At 40.6% G+C, this 22,030-nt stretch overlaps 1 protein-coding gene across 2 annotated transcripts in view; it reads left to right on the top strand.

Annotated features, from left to right (window-relative positions):
- The first annotated feature begins 1,570 nt into the window (after positions 1-1,570).
- LOC120542762 (CD5 antigen-like) overlaps positions 1,571-22,030 on the top strand; it is a 46,348-nt gene continuing 25,888 nt past the window's right edge. For both annotated transcript variants that reach the window (XM_039775411.1, XM_039775409.1), the window contains exon 1: positions 1,571-1,634. In XM_039775411.1, the coding sequence (XP_039631345.1) occupies positions 1,601-1,634 (34 nt within the window). In that variant the 5' untranslated portion in view covers positions 1,571-1,600. The remainder of the gene's footprint in view (positions 1,635-22,030) is intronic.

Raw genomic sequence — 22,030 nt, 5'->3', positions numbered from 1 at the left:
GGTGTGTTTCTGAATAGACAGACAAGCTCGGATGACAAGAAGGGCTACCTTTGCCAGGTTGATCTAGAGATGGTGTCAATTCATCCAAATGGCAATATCAGTGAGACATGCAGATATAATAGTTGATCTGGTGTGGTCCTCTGGAGGGTATTCTGGTTACAACTGTGTATAATTGGCATAGCACTGAATGAGAAACCATGGGATTGGATGATGTAACCTGGTGAGGAGGAGCGGAGAGAGAGAATAAGGGAGGACTCTGCACCCCTGTGTTTTCTTGGTGCACCATTTACATTTCTCCATGCCAGGAAACATGAAGTAGGACTCGGCTCCTGAGAGCAAAATGTACAAGAAGAACCGGCATTTTGGACAAACACACAAACTAAATACAGAAGAAACCTGAAAAAGAACTTTGAGCCCGACATTGAAGCTTTCTGCTTTGTGCAGCCCTTATTTATATGCTTTGTTTGATAACTATTTGTATGTCTTAATGTTGGATGATGTAGTGGTCGCCACTCATGCCTTACAGTTTGTACATCCTTCCTGTGTTCATATACTGTACATTTTGTCCCATGCTCTTCTGGTCTCTTCCACCCCTTTTAGATTAGTAACTGAACCTAAAAAAAAAGTTCCATATATGTAAGTTAAGGTGCCCTGCAATGGACCGATGGACTTTCTGCCTCAAGCCCAAAGCTGCACAAATGGGCTCCAGCTAGGATTTTGCCTAAAAAATGGGATAAAAATTTGTTTTCTTCAACTTTTTTGTCACAGTGTGTCCTTGAGCAGGAGACACTGTGTCAACTGCTGGCCAGTTCCTTGTTGTCATTTTGAGAATTCTAGTCAATGCTGGTCTGTGTGTTGTGACAGCCATTAAGGACCCCATAGCACTATAAATGTCCTCTGTGTTAGTGCAGATTCTGCCTTACCTAGTCAGGTTTGGGTGACATCGCAGTCCCAGTTTCGGCTGATGACTCCAGGAGAATCAAACCCTGGTCACACCAAAAATATCAAGAAAATGGAATGTAAGCCCCACTGGGGAGCGTATGGGTCAAAAAGGCAATGAAGGGCAGGAAAACCCTTTTGCACTTTGCACTAGTTGTGGACAGACTCTCAATAGAAAATGGATAAGGGGAACTTGGAGTGCAGACTGGACTCCTTGCCTCACCACCTCTCATTGGGATCTGAGCCAGAGTGACCACTCACATTACATATATTGGCCAAAGCAGTGTTTGCAAGGGAGGTTTATGTTGTTTGCTAAATGGAAAAATAATCAGAAACATTAATCCACCCTTTCATCGGGCACAAGGCAAGAATAGGACCTGGACCTAAACACCCTTGACCTTTCTCACCAGAGCAGATAGGGGACAAAATGTCACCATTTTAAAAAAGTCACCTCCTGCACTGGGATTTGAAAAGGTTTACAAGTACCTATCTGTTGCACCCCCATGAGATATGTAAAGAGCTGTTAGAATAAAAATGGGAAACAAAAATTACTCAACACCAGGGGAAATTACTCAGTGATGTGATACGCCTGACACTTCCTTATTTTGCTATCTCATTTTCTCCCCTGCAAGTTTGAGATAACCTTGACTGAGGCAACATCATGCTACTCATCTCCATTGCCCTCTTTCTTCACGGTAAGCCTCCAATTTTCTTATTTGTTTTGCTTTTCTTACACTTCTCAAGTGGAGTAGCTGGCACCTTCATGCTTCGTTGGCTAAGCCTGATCTGAGGGGGGACTGCAGCGTCTGAAGGTTTCATTCCTTCCATCGAGCATCATAATAGAAAGCCAGTTCTGTGGTTATTGGTACATAGTGGTCTATCTGGTGATCTGCTGAAATTCTGACTATTTTATTTTATCTGCTCTTCTCAATTTTGTTATTTAAAATGTTATTAAAAGAAAAGATAAATGATTAAATCACCCAGGTGCAAATGTTACTGGGTTATTTGTGCTATGAACTAAAGAAACTTACAACTCTAATCAAGCAAGTGAAATAAAATGAAGCACAAAGTGCACAAATTGATTTTCCCCTTGCGCATATAAAGCTATGGCAAGCAGAAGTATCTTTCTAAATTTCAAAGAGGAGTAAAAATCCTAACATTACATTTATAAGACAGCAGAAGAACGTGACATCAAAAGAAGAGACTGGTTGCAATGAAAGCCTGCAGTCCTTTTAATGGCCACCATGTCCTAGACCAGGGTGTGACAAAGGGGAAGGCTGTGTCACAATTCACCAAAATGGAGTGTCCGACGTTATTGTAGTGCAATCGGTGTTATGCAGTGTGTCCTCATTTGTAGGTCATTTATTAGTTGGTGCTCCCTGTTCTCTGATATGAAAAGAATCGAGCATTGTGGGCACAATTATTACCCGGGAATGAGCTGGAGAAAGTGCATTCTTGCGGGTCCCTTTCTGCAGGCAGAGCATTCGTAAAGGCAAATAACTTTTTTAACAGAAAGTTTTAATCTTGCAGTGATCCGTAAAGAGAAGGCCGATTTCTAGTATTGATTCTGGGTAAGCCCTGATTGTGAAATGTCACTAATTTTGAGGTTTCATTGCCATTTGTGTCCCTCAAGTGGTATTGAATCGGATGCAACACCTGCTGCTTATGCACAACCCATCTCTCCTGTTGGCAGTCCTGGCAGTAGCGAAGCAATTTTGACCTGCAGTGCAAGTGTTATCAGCAGGCAAAGCTCGTCGACTTTGCTTCATTACTTAGCGGCGTACCAGCACCCGTTGCTTTACAGGGGTCTCCATACCCCTCAATTGTTGATTGTGTGTCATTTCTTCACAGTGTTTGATGGGTCCCAAAATTAATAAAAATATATTAATGAGTATTTCATGTTTGTTTTTTGAATAAATATTCCTGCTGCTAGTCTTTAACTCTTGTAACTTTTAACTCTAAAACAGAAAGTCATCTACCTCAAGCTGCCCGTATGTATTCATCCAGTGAAAAGTGCCTGGTGGCGGAGGATGGCTGTTCACAGGGGTGTAAAACGTGTGACGAAGAACGCGATGTGCTGTGTGATGACAGTGACAGTTCTTTAGGAGCTGACAGTAACAGCATGATAGATTCTGATTCAAGTGTTAGTGAAGCATACCAAAGTGATGGTTTTGCTTTGAATGTGCTCAGTAGCCAGAGGCGGACTTAGGGGCGTGTGGGGCCTAAGGCTGACCAACCTTACATCAAACGCACTTACCAGTATGTGTGGACTGCATAAACTTGCACGCGAATTAAATAAAAATAATGTTAACATACACTGGATTTTCTCATTACAGTATTCAGCTACATTTTTGTAAGATTATATCATTATATTTTGATAAAGTCTGTGTGTAATCTATTAAAAAAGTGCAATTTATAATTCATGAGAATACCACTGGAGAATATAACTTGACAAATCCACTTGAATGGGACATGCAGACCTCAAAAGTGTGGCCCTTTTAGGCACGGGGCCTGGGGCGGTCACCCCACTTGCCACCTCCAAATGCTGCTCTTGTCGTTAGTTTTCAAAGCTGCCATTTGTTCACTCAATCTCTGGGCTCAAGAGAGGAGTATTAGATACAGATAATCCCTTACAGAATTTCAATTTGTTCATAAATGATGACATGTTAGCTGTAATGCTGACTGAGCCCAATATACAGTATGTATACAGCAACTAATACAGCAGCACTTAGCACACTAAGCCAAATTCCAGGCTACATATGAGTCTGAAGTCCATTATGGTGAGCTGCTGCATGTCTTTGCACTTGTTGTATATCAAGATGTAATCAAACGCCTGAAGTCGGAATGTTGCTGGTCAACAAAACCTTTACCATATGGATGGAAAAATCATGAGTGTGTAATGCTTCAGTTTATTTCTCAGGTGTCTGCATTTTGTTATCAATAATTCACCTGCTCCTTTGCATCGGAGAAATTGTTTGTGAAAATAAAACAACACTGATTGAGAGACTGACAATGGCAACATACTAGATCTGCATAATGTTGCTGACCAATAACGTTTGCTTTAAAAAGATTGTTTAACTACAAAGCGACACAAACCTTGTGAAACTCTGAGTCAGCAATGTCTCTACTGAACTACAGGTAGGTAGGTGAAGAAAATCTGCCAATTAGTGAAAAACTAAACCTAGTAATTTGTTGTTGTATTTATTCTGTATTTATTACTTTATCTTTTTTTAGTTTTACATTCACAACTCAAATACCTGATATTGTGAAAATAATCCGGTGGCAAAAATTATGCTTTAAAATTTTTGTCCCCGCCTTTTCGATCTCTCTCTCAAAATAGATAAACCGGTTTATATGATGTATAGATTGTTCCTAATCTCAGATGCTGTCTCTGTCATTTTGTGCTCGTCCATACACCTATTTCCTACTATTGCTCTACTCATTATGGGTTTACTGTTCTTCTACATAGGATATTCAAGTCTCACTACCTCTAACCTTAACACTACATGCTTGTTTTTCTTTGTTTCCGTCAATATAGCTATGTGGGGTCTCCACACTGATTCAAGCCTAAGAGCCCTGTTCTTCCCAAGCCTCCATAAGTTTCATGATCATACCTGTCAGAACATGGTAGAAACTGTTTACTGATTTTTGATATAATTTCAGGCCTTCAGGTAGCAAAATTCTGTTTATAAATTGTATTTGCCTGAGACAGAATCAAAGATCAATATAGCTGGTAGAAAGTAACAAAGCCCAGCACGGAAGATTTTTGAAAACGATATTGAAGTCATTAAATATAAGCACATTGTCTTGGAGCAGGATATGTTGTGTGCTGCAGACATTTAGAGAAAAAAAACCCTCAAACCTTAAAATTCACTTAAATTTCATCACAAATTGGCCCATTCTGGGCAAGAAAAGGAAAAGAAGAAAAGTGCCAACAGTCAGCGCACATTTGTTCAGCACAAATGAAATAGAAAGTATTTTAAAAACTATAAGATGATATCAAATTGTTCATATTCAGTATCCGGTTTTGATTATGCTTGTTTTTATCAGATGAAAACAAAACCAGATTGTAAACCATGTAGTGAAGTAAGCTTCCACTAACATTAAACTCATATCCAAACCTGTAACGTATACAGTTCTCCTTAACCACACCATAATTACTAAAACTGAAACTAATAGATTTAAAAACAACATAGAAATGTCTTTGAGAAATAAAACCTATATTCAAACTAAAAATAAACAATGAAGGAAAACTGAAACTAAAATGAATGTACAAGTGAGATCAGAAATAATATAGAAATAAAAACTAATATAAAAAGGCAAAACTATTATAACCTTGACCACAACCCCCAGGATCATCAAACAAGTGTCTAAGGTTCATGGGGGACATATTTACAGGATTATTAAGATTTATAAAGGTACATTACTCAATTTATAGTTAAATTTTAGGCAGTGAGTTAAAAGCTTATTTTTTTGAGTTCACTCACAGTATTGTATGTGGTTCAAAAATGAAAAATTTGACTTCTTCATCTTCAAATGTGATATTACATTTTCTGGGGCTGTAAACAAAAAATCTAATATTTTCTAGGGCGGCAGGGCATACAAAAGGCTGGGAACCACTGGCCCAGACCCTTGTAGCTATCATTGGGCCACTTAATGTCTGCAGCACTTTAATAAAAGGATAAGTTTCTGTGCGTCCTTCTGATTGCTGTGTATCTGTCATCTTGCACATCCAGCGCCATCACCACCATTATGGCAAATTACACATTCTCCTAAAGTGCAGATTGTGATGCCTCCAGGGGGCATACCACCACCCTAACTCAGACACACACAGGCAGGACACAGGTTCAACACAATCTGCAGAGCCACAGGACCATACGGCACCGCAATTCTACGCTTGCAGTTTCAGGGCGGAAGTGACATCACCCAATGTCTAGACCAGCAGTTTCATAATAAACGTTTATACGTCGTCACAAATCAAATTGATTGACATGCTAACCACACCAAACCCTAACCTTTAACCAGTTATCCTACACACTAAACATACTAACAACTCACCTTAACTTTTGTCCTATAGCTGCTGGTCTAGAACTGCTGACATAGACCTGTGGTGACATATGGTGCTCTGGCTCTGCAGTTGGATATTATTGTACAACAGAGACATATGCATTGCATTTGTCATTCCAACAGATGGAGCATCACAAACATTGTAGTAATGTCTGTCATTTCTACATGCATTACAAAATACATTTCTATAGATGATGCAATGCAAACATAAAGCTGAGGTCTACATTGATAATTTAGATTTCAACCCATCTTAGATGGGTAGCACAACTAGTTATCTATACTAATAAAAGGCAAAGCCCTCACTGACTGACTGACTCACTCACTGACTCATCACTAATTCTCCAAGTTCCCATGTAGGTAGAAGGCTGAAATGTGGCAGGCTCATTCCTTACAGATTACTTACAAAAGTTGGGCAGGTTTAATTTCGAAATTCTACGCGTAATGGTCATAACTGGAAGTTATTTTTCTCCATATTCTGTAATGGAGTTGAGCTGAATGACCGTGGGGGCGCAGAGTTTCGTGCGGTGTCATCACGCCTCCCACGTAATCACGTGAACTGACTATCAACGCAGTACGTAGAAAACCAGGAAGAGCTCAAAAAAGCACTGAAAAAAACATGCATTATATAATTGAGAAGGCAGCGAAACAATAAGAAGCGAGCGACTGACATATACAGCCATATTCATGAGTGCTGCTACTTCGGAAACAAAGCACGGTGTAAACCTAAAGTTTAAATTAAGTTCATAGACAGGCTGCCGCTGGTGTTTGTAATTTAGTGCCTGCCCATATAAGGCCGTCCGTCAGCAGCAATCCAATAGAAACACTGCCGCTAAATATTCACGTGTGAAGGACTGTGCTTATGCAGAGGAAGATGAGATGGTCAGGGTGGTGTTTGGCACAAACAGCGAAACTGCGAGAGAAACTTTTAAGTGCCGGGTCTTAGCTGACATTACATACAGCCGTGGACATCACATGAGATGGCACCAGCACAGCTGAGAACCTTCGATGTAAGAACACCAAGCGGCTCACGTGAACTGACGCAATGCGCAGACAAAAAGCAACAGTTCCAAAGAGTGCTGAACAAAAACCGAATTACACAATTGAGAAGGCAGCAAAAAAATATGAAGCGTCTGACAAGCATATTCATAAGTGCAGCTACTGCGGAAACAAAGCACACGGTGGAAAAAGTGAATGTCCCGCTAAAGGAAAACCCGTGCATGCAGTGTGTCACGTCTCAGATAAAGAGGAAGACGAGCTGTTTATTGATGCAGTAAAAAAACGAATCGATGAATGAAACCTGTTATCTTTACAACGATTGACAAACACAGAATGTAACTTGAACACAACACATCGTACAAATACGAACCTGATTGAAACAAATAATGATAATCAAATCCTTGATGACAGCAACACTCAATAACACTCACAAAACAATTACTGTATATTGACAATCATGTTACGTTATTTTTAAAATGTTCCCTTTTCTTGTTCATAACTTCTTTAACACACTACTTCTTCACTGCGAATATATATATATATATATATATATATATATATATATATATATATATATATATATATATAGACAATATATATCCCGATCTACATACTTGTAGAGGCTTTGCCTCTAGTGCCAATATCCCGAGTGCCATTCCCGAGAGGGGATGTACTGAGTATGTTTTTTTTATTACATTATTATACATGCTACTGACATGTTTTACTTAATGTGCACAATGTAGTGTTTGCGTGAAAATATATATTCTAGTATTATTAACTTTTCAAGTCAACACCGTTGTAGTATTAGGTGTCAACCTAAATGCATTGTAATGACTTGTCCCCTCATAAGGTATTAGAGTCTGGTTGCGGTTCGCAGCATACACAGTGCTTCTACTACACAACATATCCACTACAAGACATGACTAATCAATAGCTGTCATTGCTCCTGAGTAACAGGGCTTGCAGCTAGAAAATGATTCATAATTGTAATCTTACATGTGTCGGTATGGTGCATTAGCAGCTTCATTAAAATTTCACTTACCTTTCAATTAATGCTTTCATTTTATTGCAGAAATCCAACTTGTACTGATTTATTTCATATTTTAAAGTCAGGATGAGGTAGTTAGCTATTGTTTACCTATATTCTTTATATATTTATTACCTGAGGCTGCACTGTACAGAACATCATGAAAATGTCACTTGTTTTTTCATTTAATGTTTCAGTTTCTTTTACTATCCATCTTGTATTAATTTACGTGATATTTTCAAAGTATGAAGAGGTATTTAACTTGATCTTTCTGTGATCCGGCATTTCCATTAATCCAACACTCCTCAGGTCCCAATGGAGATTAGAGAAAGGTCTACCTGTGCATATATATATATATATATATATATACAGTAGGACATACATAATTCGTTCCAAAACTCTGGTCATAAACCGATTTGGTCGGGAACCGAACCAACTTCCCCCATAGGATTGTATGTAAATACAATTAATCCGTTCCAGACCATACTAACTGTATGTAAATATATATATTTTTTAAGTTTTTAAGCACAAATATAGTTAGTTAAACCATAGAATGCACAGCGTAATAGTAAACTAAATGTAAAAACATTTAATAACATTGAGAAAACCTTGAACAACAGAGAAAATTAACACTGCAATAGTTTGCGCTATAGCGTTACCAACCGCTGGCTAAAAGCACTTTTTAAATGAGTTTTAAGCACAGGGAAAAAAATTAACACTTGCAAAAATCTGTACTTTAATAAACCACCAAGAAAAATAACATTGCAACAATGTACGCTACGAACCAATAGCTGGAAACAGAAGTGAAAACAAAATCAAGCCCAGTGCATTCTTTAACTGCCTTCCTACATTAATGCATCCAGTGTGTGTGTGTGTGTGTGTGTGTGTCGCAATCTCTCGCACGCTGCTCTCTCTGGCGCTGCCTCTGTGTGTGTGTGTGTGTGCATCTCTCTCGCGCTGCCTGTGTGTGCGTGCGTGCCTCTCTCACACTGCCTGTGTGCGCGCTGCCTGTGTGTGTGTGTCTGTGTCTGTGTGTCGCGCTCTCTCTCTTGCTCTATCTGCCTGTTGCTCGCTGCACAGGAAATGCACAGGGAGAGACTGAACAAGTACAAACCGAAAGGGAAACTGGCTTGTTCGTATAATGAGACCTTCGTGAACCGAGGTTCCACTGTATATATATATATATATTGTAAAAAGGTGCTATATAAGCACCTGACACAGATTGGACATGGGAGGCACGTATAAAATAAAAAGACTTTTTATTTTTCTTCAGCTGGAGGGCTCGTCTTCCCTGTGTCCCCCAGCCATAACACAGTCCCAAAGCACCAACACACAAAAGTAAAGCACTCTTCCTCTGCACCACCACTCCTCCCAGGCAACCTCGTCCTCCTCCACCCAACTCTGGCCGCTGAGTGGTGGTTGCTGGCTCCTTTTATTGGACATCTGGCTGCACTTCTGGGTGTGGCAAAACTAGTGCCCAGAAGGGTCCAGCAGCTCCTGCTGCAGCACCCCCTGGCGGCGCATCTGGAACCCAACACTGCTGCACAACACTCCAACCGCCATAAAGCCATGGGGGAGTCCGAGGCACTGCTGCAACCCAAGGAGGCTGCCATCTAGTGTCCAGGTGGAGATATTGTGTTTCCCTTGCTTGCTCCCCTGGAACATATGCTGCAGGGGTGTCACGGCCCTGGCCATCCGTCACAATATATAAAATATAAAATACACATATTTTAGATATGATCTTATAATATATACTGCAATTTAAGGTTACTCATTTCTTTACAAGCTGCATTGATTCCCATGTGTTTTGTACTTTTATTCTTTATCTTGAAGGGCTTTATATGTATTAGTTTTCATACTCAGTATATGGGCATTTTACCTGAATACTACAAAGGAAATGTTAGGGAGGTAGGTAGACTTTATTATCCCAGAGGGAAGTTTGCTTGCGGCAGATAAGTACAAAATCATAAGACATTGTTACACAGATGCAAGAAAAGTAAGCTAAAAACAACAGCTAACATCTAGTGTTATCATACGTGCACATGTGATTATTACAGAGATCTATAATTACCTTAAACAGTACACAAAATAATACATCAGTGCTACAAGTAATACAATTCAAAATGCTTTTAGCAAGTTAAATCTGCTGGGGCCTCATGTATAAACGGTGCGTACGCACAGAAATGTTGTGTAAGAACATTTCCACGTTCAAATTGCGATTTATAAAACCTAAACTTGGCATAAAGCCACACATTTTTCCACGGTATCTCATACCTTGTCGTACGCAAGTTCTCCGCTTGGTTTTGCAGACTGGTGGCACCCAGCGTCAAAGCAGTGCTACTGTTCCTGTGTGGTTACCCTTTCTTTTTTAGATCCACATTCCTGACACAGCTTTATAAATACACTGAAACTAACTGCATATTGTTTATTAGTGTAATGCATCTGATTGTAATTAACCTATAACAATATAATGGTCCAGGGAATAGCCATAGTATTCCAAATACCATAACTGCTTTGGTGTTGCTACTCTCACTGCACCTTCTTTTTCTTCTTTCAGCTGCTCGCGTTAAGGGTTGCCACAGCAGATCATCTTTTTCCATATTACTCTCACTGCACCACTCGGAGTATTTATATCACTGTATCTGAGTGGAGAATCACAGCAGCAGCTGATCGGAAAGAGAATTATCGGGATACAGAATCAGGCACACGCTGCCAAAGCCACAGCAAAACGTTTCAAAGCCTTTCCTGTATGGACCTCGCGGTTCAGAAACAGTTTCATTTCAAGAACTATAAACGCACTCAATCAGATGCACCTTGTAGAACTGTTTGTATTTATAAGTACAATCACCCCACTGTACACTTGCACTACAATTATAATATTGCACAACCTGCGCCACTTTATAAAGCAGTGCAGGATTTACGTATAAGCTACACAAGCTATAGCTTAGGGCCCCCGCCTTCTTGGGGGCCCCCAAAACAAATCATATTTGGCACTTACATAGAATATCTGAACTTATAAAGGGCCCCATGTCTCAAATAGCTTAGGGCCTTATCAAGTCTAAATCCGGCCCTATTATAAAGCGCGTATTTACATAGGATGACGATATCATTTTTAAGACGAAATGCAGCAAAATATGTTGATTATATTATACAGATTAATAATTAAACATGTGAGGCCATGGTGCAGCAGTGCTAGCAAGTTCACATATTGTTCCTGAATCGCGCTGTATATTTGCTGAGGCTGGAAGGATAGACAGATAGAATAATTAAATACGTACTATGAAGATATTTCAATGTTCCTTAAAAGTTCTGAAGAATCGTTATTGTAAGCTTACAAATGGCTTAACATCTATTACAGAGCTGATTGTGTGGTGATTGGGTATTTGGAGAAAGAAAAGTAAGGACAGGAATTGGAGGTTAGTACATTTGAAAGAGACAGTACTGTTACAATAAATGATTTCATCGAAGGTAGCAACATGCAGCAGCATCTTGTGTGAGACATGAACAATCACAGCGCCACCGTGTTCCCATGTTTAATAACATGACTTTCATCCCAATCATGATGAAAATGATATCAAGTATACATCTCAGTATTTTAATTATTCAGAGAGCTGTAATATCACGAATGTAATGGATTCTGTGTCCTGTCGGAGAAAGAGAAAGAACGGAAGCACGTAGTGATTCACACACATAGAGCACATAGAAGATCAAATACAAAACAAAGCATTTAACATGCTACTTTAGTTACGATGGGATTTGAGAAAATAGTAAATTAAATTTTAAGTTGAAGTTTATGATGTTCTACTTTAATGACAAAATAAACTTTGTGATTAAAGTGGAAATTTCAAGATTAAAGTTGACATTTCATGCTTTTTTCCCCACTGTGTGCCTATTTTTTTTTCTCTGTACCCTAATAAGCTTTCATATGACACTCAGACAGTGGGCTACAACTCGCCTTTTCACAGTGACTTTGATATGTGACTTCTTTTTTATTTCGGGTACTGTGCGACTTTGTGAACTTGAGCTTTCAAGTTTCTCCAACACACTATGTCACTTGATCGACTTCCTTTTGTTGTTTATACCACTGTTTAAATCAACAAATAGTATGTTTTTCCTTTGCCTCCACTTGGTATTCGCTGAAATTCTTATATTTTCCCCTGTGCTTTTCCCATTGTCTTTTCATAGAACGCTGAGCTTAAGGACTATTTATATTAATTTGCATATTCAAAGAGGCGTAATTCTGGGAGGAATTTGGGCGGGACAGCAGCTGCGTGCACGAGCGTTACTTTTCATGCAAACCGGGATTTATGTAGCGGAAGAACGTGGAAGTTGGAGTACACACAGATTCCTGCATCTGGATTTTTCTATGCGTAAGCACATTTCGGCTTTTGTGCTTATGTCATGTTATAGTGCGAGTTCTATGCACGGCGTTATGCATGAGGCCCCTGGTCTTTACCCTCAGAAACCTAAATCTGGCTACTTTCTGACAGAATTTAGTCATGCTGCAAACCAATAATTTTACTGCTAGTTTACATAATGTTGTTAAGATGGTTTATATTCGTAGCCTCCTTAGTGTTTGTTATGTTTAATCTTGGAAGAGTCAAAAACGTTTCAATTTTTTTTTTCAAAAAGAAAAAATGTTATTATGTATAATAGAAACCTGTACATACCAATTCAGCAAAATAATTACAGTAGGAAAGGTAAACTTAGTGTCCAGTGCTGTACTGAAACAGATTTAGGACACATCATTCATGTGATTTGCTTTGAAACCATTAATAAGGCGCAGCCCAACATTACAATCGGGACCACAGAATGGTGTTTCTTTGCACACTTTTCTAATAATATCTTCTGTTACCTGAGCATGAGAGGGTAGAATATTAGTGATTGAACCACACAACTGACCTTGTCCTCTGTGTTATTATTGTAGGTTGCAACAGTACAAGGCTTAGTGACTTCCACATTTCCTCAGTTACTGCATTGTGAACGGTGCTTAGGGGGTTAATGTCTTTTTTGTTCTCCCACTTGATCATGATCACTTTTATCTTTGTGCCACAAACCTACTAGCACCGCAGTGAACCTTCAGGTTACTGTACTCACCAGGCATATCACACCGAAGTCATGCTAAATGGCACTGAAGCTCAATTTAAGAACATGAGCTCCTTCTCAATTAATCTTGGTGATGGTGTCATCAGGCATTCTTCTTCTGCAAGGAATCTTGGTGTTATTTTTGATTCTTCCCATTCGTATTCTGCCCACATTCATTACTTTAAAAAACTTTCTTACTTCCACCTCTGTAACACTTCCTTTGTTCACTCATTCCTCTCCTTTTCCAAAGCTGTGAAACTCCTCATTGCTTTTATCACATCCTGTATCGATTCTCATAACCCTCTACTGGCAGGTGCCCCTTCTAATCTGTTATCACAGCAAATTGCAAGAGTCCTTACACAGACCTGCAACAGCGAGCACATAACACTCATCTGCTTCACCTTCACTGGCTCCCTGTGTCTTACAGGAGTGAATATAAAATTCTATTACTAACCTATAAAGTTTTAAATTGTTTTGAACTGGACTACATCAGTGACCTTCTCCATCACTATGGTCCTCTGATTCTGGCAATCTCATTGTGCCCCACACTAACATGTCCTCTACGAGTGACTGGGCCTTCAGATTTATAGTGCCCAGACTTTGGAATGACCTCCCTAAATGAATGAGTTTAGCAAAACTAGGGGGCTTCGCTTGCCAACCCCCGGGCCAGCACTATGTGCAAGCCACTTTGCATTTCTGCCACTTGGGCATGAGGATGTGGATGTACAATTTAAAGAGATTGTTATTTTCATGGGAATTGTTACGTATGTATAATAGAACTAACTATTTTACATTACAGTCAGTAATTAACCATATTAAAAAATAGTAAAAAGTAATAATTTGAAAGTAAATTAAATTTCATGTTGCGTTTGTTGTGTTATATGATTTCGTTCTATTTGGCTTTGAAATTAACACGCAGATGCTTTTTAAACTTACACTTTTACTGTAAAACTTCAGGAAAAACATTTTTTTGAATACAATTTTAGTCAATAGTGCATTGAATTTTGATTCTGTGTTTGGACTTACATCGTGACAATACAACGTATAACTGCCTGTAAGTGAATTTCATTTCTTTCTCCCTAATAAATAAACCAACTTTCTTGAATGTTTGTCTTTGTCATTTGTTAATTGTCTTTGCAAAAGCTATTCTAATTGGAAACTATTAACGTTTTAATACAAATGGCATATCAATATCTCCTTTGTTGTGTAATGTTGTCCGCGGAAGATGTACTACATTACCTTTCTTGGATACATCCTTCTTTCAACAGTGATTCGGGTGGTGGAAGACCGGACGGTGTTAACGGTTGTAGATATTCTTCGGGATTTTGTAAGTTGATGTTTTCATCTTCCGCATCACCACCAACTGTTTCAGCATAGTCTATTGATATGCATTTTACCAATTTGCCGTGAAACCGATCAACAATTTTCACAGTAATTTGTTTGACTTCATCATTTCTCTGTGCTAGGATGGCCCATGTACTCATTTCTTGAGTTGATAATCCTTAAGGATTTAATTCTTCAATAAGATTTGGACATAATAAGTCTTTATTTGGCATCTTAAAGTGAGGAAAACGTAAAAATATATAAGAGCTAAGAGATCAGGAATTGTGTCTGTCAAAAGCATTCACACAAATGAGAGGTGAGAAGGCCATGTGCGTGGTTAAATGTGGTTGAGAGGAGGGCGGGACTTGGAAAAAATCTCATAGCAAAAGTCTTATCTTGCAAGATTTGAAAAAATCTCTTGGAAATTGCCTTGTCTCATCTCATCTCAGGATTTTCTTTTATAATAGGGAGACAATGTAAAGCTCATTTGTTCAGGAAGGCATTTAACTTGCCCTGACTTTCTGACCCTACTTTCAGCTTGACCTTTATGTCCAGATGCCTAGGAAGCTTTGTGTTTGTACCACAAATTATGTTATTCATTCAGGGGTTATCCTGTAGTTTTTTTTTTCATATTTTTGTATTTCATTCTTAGTTTGTTGTCGCTTATTCTATTTAAGTGCTTTGTATATTCTGTATTTATCTTTATTTGGTATGTAAGTAGTACTAGGGTGTTGTACCATGTTAGCCATTTTGCTTGACTTTTCACCATATTTGGTATTTAAGCAAATGTTATTTGTATCCAATGTTATATATGCCCTGTTTTTCTTTCTGAATTTTCTTTAAAGCACATTGTGCACGGTAAAGGTTGCATTTCAATAAAATTTATTATTATTACTACTATTTTCATTATAGCAGTTTGGTGGTGTGGTGCCGCATGCATCAGTTTCACTTTTCATGTCTACAACTGATGACCAGTTTACATTGTCATCACTATTGTTTGATTCAACTAATGGTTCAGTTTGTTCTAAAACTGGCTTTACATTTTTTCATTTACACACCATTGGATGTTTTGGATGGAAGCTCCTCCCCTTCATGAATATTGATGAGTTACCATGGAGTGGCAAAACACATAGAAAACACATGATTTTTTTGCAGCATAATGTTATATTATCCACTAGATGGCAGCTAAATACTGCCCCAAGTGCTGTGGCTTAACAGTATGAACAATACAGCTTAACCTGAGAGACACTCTGGCTTAACCATAATTGTATAGAATTCCAAGCCAAAGAGTCACTCTGGGTTAACACCATGGAGGTTGCTAAACTAACAAATAAAGGCAATGTAACAACCGATTCAATGAAGGAATTGTTAAAAAAAAGTGTTATTATGGTTTTGTTGAATTTATAACAATGTCTGCTGCTTGTGATAAAAAGCATTTGCCATCCATGGCAGTGAACATTTTTTTTTATTATTAAATAAAACAGTGTGCGCAGCCTCATGGGAGTGTAGGCGCCCTTGGTACCTTGGATAAGTGGCTCCGGGAGTGTTGATGAGGGAATTGGCATATGACCATGTTAATGTGTAGCCCATGGTTCTACTGATTTCTTCAGTTAATAAGTATGCCAGTGTGGCCATATACAGTAGGTGCTAGTGGTGTAGGAACAAGACAAAACCAGACAGCACAATTGTGTGTTTAACTAATGGACAAACACCCATAACTACCACTTCTTCCACACTACTTTTTAAATGAAAACAATCTTTATCCATACTAGTGTTTTCATATCAGTTACAAAAGAATTGTCCACGAAAAGAAATATGTCCACGCTAAAATGGCAGAAAACACACATGATGTAGACATTCACCTTCACTGGACATATATGCAATGAAGGAAAAACCCTTGAAGGGATGGTAAGCATTCAAACAGTATAAAATGCAATTGACATGCATACTGGTAAGCAACACCAAAAACACCCTTGGAAAACAACTCTTCCTATGTTGGAGTATTGTTTCAATCTGTGACCAATCAGGGAATGAGATTTTGTAATGATTGGGATCCTATCAGGGAAGGGCTACGTAATAATAAAATCAGGACACAATTAGAGTCTGAATTTTCACCCATTCACACTGTAATGCTGAGTCTGTGTTTTCAGAAGTGTACAGCTCTGTAAAGTATTTTCAAAAGTCTCTGTATTTAGGAGTGTAAAACCCTCTGGTAGTGTAGATGAAAAGAGAAAATGAAGACTAATGCTTGCAATTTTAAATGAAAAAGTAGTAGTGTGGAAATAGAAATCAGACCCCACAACATTCCAAGATGAACACCTGGTATCCTCTAAAGGAGATTTCTGGTTTGAAACATATTGACATTATTCTCATAAATTAAGGAAAGCTGTTAATGTTTGATATCATTAGCATGGCTCATTTAACAATATATACTTCTTCTTTCAGCTGCTCCCGTTAGGGATTGCCACAGCAGATCATCTTCTTCCATATCTTTCTGTCCTCTGCATCTTGTTCTGTCACACCCATCACCTGCAAGTCCTCTCTCACCACATCCATAAACCTTCTCTTAGGCCTTCCTCTTTTCCTCTTCCCTGGCAGCTCAATCCTTAGTATCCTTTTCTGAATATACCCAGCATCTCTCCTCTGCACATGTTCAAACCAACGCAATCTCGCCTCTCTGACTTTGTCTTCCAACCTTCCAACTTGAGCTGACCATCTAATGTACTCATTTCTAATCCTATCCATCCTCATCACACTCAGTGCAGATCTTAGCATTGTGAAGGATGGCCGGCCATTTATCCCGGCCAATACCCCCAAGCCACCAGGTGGAGCCCTCCTTGCGGCATGGAGGTCCCCAGAAGACCAGCAGGGCATCATGGACAATGGAGTTTTTATGCAAAGCCCTGCTGGATGCCGTGGGGGCCACAGGAGGGAGCTGCAGGGAGGACCGAGGGCTTCTTCATGCCCTGTGACCCGGAGGTTCGTCATAGGAAGAGCGACGGACTTCCGGGTTGAAGAAAAGGACTATTTACCCTGACCCGGAAGGAATAAGGACTTGTGGACTGTTGGGCAGAAACACCTCCGGGTCAGGGAGTATAAAAGGACTATGGGAACTCCCAGACAATGAGCTGAGCTGTGTGGAAGGATGGCAATGTGTCTGGGAGCTGGAGGATTGTGTATTAGTAGTTTATTGGTATTTATATGAGTATTGTGGTGGAGAGTGTGCTTTGTGCACTGTGGAAGAAAAATAAAGTCAACATTTGGACTTTTACCTGGTGTCTGGAGTCGTGGACAGGGGTTCAAGGGAGTGAGAGTGCCCCCTTATCGTTCACAGTGGCGTAGTCGGCAGGATACTCTAGCGTCATTTGCAGAGGACCTGAAACAAAAATTTCTGTGGGAAACGAACCCTGAACAGACGACGGAGTCAGGAATCGCCACAGCATCGCCAAAACCCGAAAAACTGAGTCCAAAATGGGGAAGAAGAAGGGCAAGCAAAGCGACAATGCCAGCGGGAGTGCCTTAGGTGCAATGGCCGACGCTCGGGAGGAGTTAAGGAGAGGCCTTACAAGTCCGGAGAAACCTCCAGGAAGCAACGATCACTCTAAGGTACGTGCCGGGAACGACATTAAAAATCCTTTTATTGTTAATCACCTTGTCCCATGCATGTACCTTGGAGATGACCACCTGGAGGCTCCGAGGGAAAAAGGAGACTGCCCCGACGACGACGGCCTTCTTCTGTCGAAGCCAGAGCGCCTAGGAGTCGACTTCCACATGACGGCAGCCGACGAGGGACACGGTAGCAAACCCGGTGCATTCTGGGAAGGAGGAGCTCTGCGTCCTGCTGTTTGCGCCCTCGAGCCCGAAGGAACGGACTTGGTCTTTCCGAAGGGGAAGGGGGAGGCGAGCGAGGCATCGCTCAACCCACAAGAAGGTAAGGAGGGTCGGGAAGTAGCTGATCGGGATGTCGCAAAAGTATTAAAGACAGACCGCAGTTCGGCGAAGAAGGCAACTCAACCCTCTGAGAACTCCAAGTCCCAGAAGCCTCCGCGAGACCCGTCAGAGCACGTGCCTGAAGCGGGCGGGCTCATTGGCTCCTGGCAGGCAGAGAAGACAGACAAGGAAGTAAGTCTTATGCCGGTCGAAATAAATAATGACTTGCGGGAACTCAAACGCTTAATCGAGCCCGTAGCAAGTTTCTTACAGGTCCTGACGACCATTGAAAAGATCGTCGGGAAGTTGGGAGCTGCAGCCAGAGAGCCGTTGGAGAAGGTGAGGGCCTACGTGCGGCGATTTGGTGGGGAGCCTCCCGTAATGAATAATGTGGCGATACAGGTAGGCGAGACCCGTATCGTACATAATAGAGGGACGCGGTGTGATCCGGGCATGCGTTTATTAAGTAGCGGGTGCCAATACACGGCGTGCCCTACAAGAGAGGCCGGTACGTTAACCGAGTGGTCAGCGGAAGGGCTAATCGATCCGGGGCAGCTAGACAGTGCTGATTCCCGGAGCAAGACGGCCCTTAAGACGCCGCCACCGGTAATTTGTAAATCAAGAGGGGTGCAGACAGTAAAGGGGCTCTCTTCTTGTAATAGAGAGACCCAGACTGTATATAAGCCCCAGATTAAACAGGAGGGCTCTAAGATTAAACCGAGGTCTCCTGACAAGAAAGGAATAGAGACAGAAATAGAGAAAGCACCGTTAGAGTTGGCAGGGGTTTCTCTCCCAGCAAAACAAGGGGCGGACCTAACATATCCTAATTGTTTTCAGTCCTGCAGGGGGAGAATACCAGGAGGACAGAGGCAGTGTTACGGGTGCCGAAGGTTGGGCCATATTTGGCGGAACTGTCCTTGGAGAGAGGGGGACAAGATGTCGATTTGGACTAATATTCCCCCTAGGTTCTCCAGGGACCAAGACGGTCGAATTAATTAAGGCTCAACCAGAACGTCCTCTTGGAGGAAGACTTCCCTCTCGGGGCAGGCCGCTCCGAATAATAATTCGTCGCTGGGGGGGGAATACTGTGAAGGATGGCCGGCCATTTATCCCGGCCAATACCCCCAAGCCACCAAGTGGAGCCCTCCTTGCAGCATGGAGGTCCCCAGAAGACCAGCAGGGCATCATGGACAATGGAGTTTTTATGCAAAGCCCTGCTGGATGCCGTGGGGGCCACAGGAGGGAGCTGCAGGGAGGACCGAGGGCTTCTTCGTGCCCTGTGACCCGGAGGTTCGTCATAGGAAGAGCGACGGACTTCCGGGTTGAAGAAAAGGACTATTTACCCTGACCCGGAAGGAATAAGGACTTGTGGACTGTTGGGCAGAAACACCTCCGGGTCAGGGAGTATTAAAGGACTATGGGAACTCCCAGACAATGAGCTGAGCTGTGTGGAAGGGTGGCAACGCGTCTGGGAGCTGGAGGATTGTGTATTAGTAGTTTATTGGTATTTATATGAGTATTGTGGTGGAGAGTGTGCTTTGTGCACTGTGGAAGAAAAATAAAGTCAACATTTGGACTTTTACCTGGTGTCTGGAGTCGTGGACAGGGGTTCAAGGGAGCGAGAGCGCCCCCTTATCATTCACAGCATCTTTAACTCTGCCACCTCCAGCTCTGTCTCCTGCTTCGTGTCAGTGCCACTGTCCCTAACCCATACACAGAAATGGGTAGAGTTGCCAAAAATTGTACTCAAGTAAGAGTAGCGTTACTTCAAAATAATATTACTCAAGTAGAAGTAAAAAGTAGTCATCCAAAAAAGTAAGAGTAAAAAAAGTATTTGGTGAAAAGACTACTCAAGTACTGAGTAACTGTTTGATCATAATAAATTATTTATTTTTTTAGAAATGTAATAAGACAAAAAGATATAATAATGTACAAATTCTGCTATTTCCAAATAATAAAATAAAAAATGAGTCAAAATAAATAACATCTTTACAAAATAAAGATGCACAAATAACACAAAGTTGCAAATTTCAGTTTTTCACAACAAAGCTTTTGAAGCCAATACCTACAGTAGGTAACATGTATGTTTGAACAGTGCAAACTACTTACAGTGACAACATATACTGTACACTGACAGTATAATACTGCATATTCATTTGCCCTCCAAATAGCACAGCTGATAGATAATAACATTAGAACAAGGCAGCTTGTGCACGTACAAGAAGTCTCACTTTACCTTGACTGTCTGTGTCTGTGCATGTTTGGTTAAAATGTGCTTGTTCTTCACTCAGTAAAGTGATGGTTAAGCTTCAGCAGGAGTTGGCTGCCATTTTTCATGTACAGTGGAAGCTTGGATTGCGAGTAACTTGGTTTTCAAGTGTTTTACAAGAGGAGCTAAAATTTTTTATAAATTTTGACTTGATAAACGAGCGAGGTCTTGTAATACGAGAAGTCCGTATACGCTTTGTCTGCTGAGCATCACGTGATCACAACTGAGCTGATGGTTCTTCTCTCTCTCGCTGCGGGATTGTGACAATTGTCAGTTGGCATGCCTCACTCATATAGTCAACATCTGTATGAGCGTATACTGTTTACTACAGCATTGTGACCATGTGTGTGTGCTGTGATGTGTGAGTCCCCATCTTGCACCCCAAAACATGAAGCTGAGTCTCAATACTTTTGCGACACCATCTTTATTCAGCTTGAAACAGGAACAGCGTGGTTATTTATTGTAGCAGGATCTGCCACTCTCCTATACACAGACACAGCAGTCAGGCAGGGTCTTGCCTAGGTTAGTGGCCAAGTAATACTGTGCCCTGCACATTTATAATGTTACTTGTAATCATCCATCAACGGCAGGTGCTTATAGCATGACCCCGATATTTTTGGATTCTCTTTTACGCCGAACTGCTACAGCGCTGGGTGCCTGCAGTTGCTTCGGGATGCTCTTCCGAGTTTCATCCCGTTGGGTGAAATCCCACAAGAGTTTAGAAACTCACTCACCCCAGCCATGATTCTTTTCAAAGGTAAAGTGCAGGTTAATTTGTTTTATGTATTTTTACTTTATACAGTATTTTGTATTAATTATTTTTATATGAATAGTTTTGGGTTGTGGAACGAATCACCTGAGTTTCTATTATTTCTTATGAGGAAACTCACTTTGATATACGAGTGCTTTGGACTGAGAGCATGTTTCCGGAATGAATTATGCTCGCAAACAAAGGTTCTACTTGCATTCTTTCTTTCCCTGTCCGCTGTCTGGAGTTTGTACTGCTATGCCGCCACAGTTTGTGTGTGGTCATGTGATTGCATGGCTACGTCTGATTGGTGAAACGGAGTCTTGTGATTATTGTTGCTACGTCTGATTGGTGAAACGGAGTCTTATGATTATTATTGCTATGTCTGATTGGTGAAACAGTCATGCAGTAGATCCACTGGTGGCTTCTCCCTGGCAAAAATATAGTGTATCTAATGGAAAAAACGTAACAATTCGAGTGTAGCCCAATGTAGCGGAGTAAGAGTAGCATTTCTTCTTCACAAATATACTCAAGTAAAAGTAAAAGGTATGGTGCAGTAAAACTACTCTTAGAAGTACAATTTTTTAAAAATGTTACTGAAGTAAATGTAACTCGTTACTACCCACTTCTGCCCATATAACATAGC

The sequence above is a fragment of the Polypterus senegalus genome, chromosome 13 (assembly GCF_016835505.1).
Source record: "Polypterus senegalus isolate Bchr_013 chromosome 13, ASM1683550v1, whole genome shotgun sequence".
Lineage (NCBI taxonomy): Eukaryota > Metazoa > Chordata > Cladistia > Polypteriformes > Polypteridae > Polypterus > Polypterus senegalus.
This window is presented reverse-complemented; position numbering and strand designations above follow the sequence as displayed.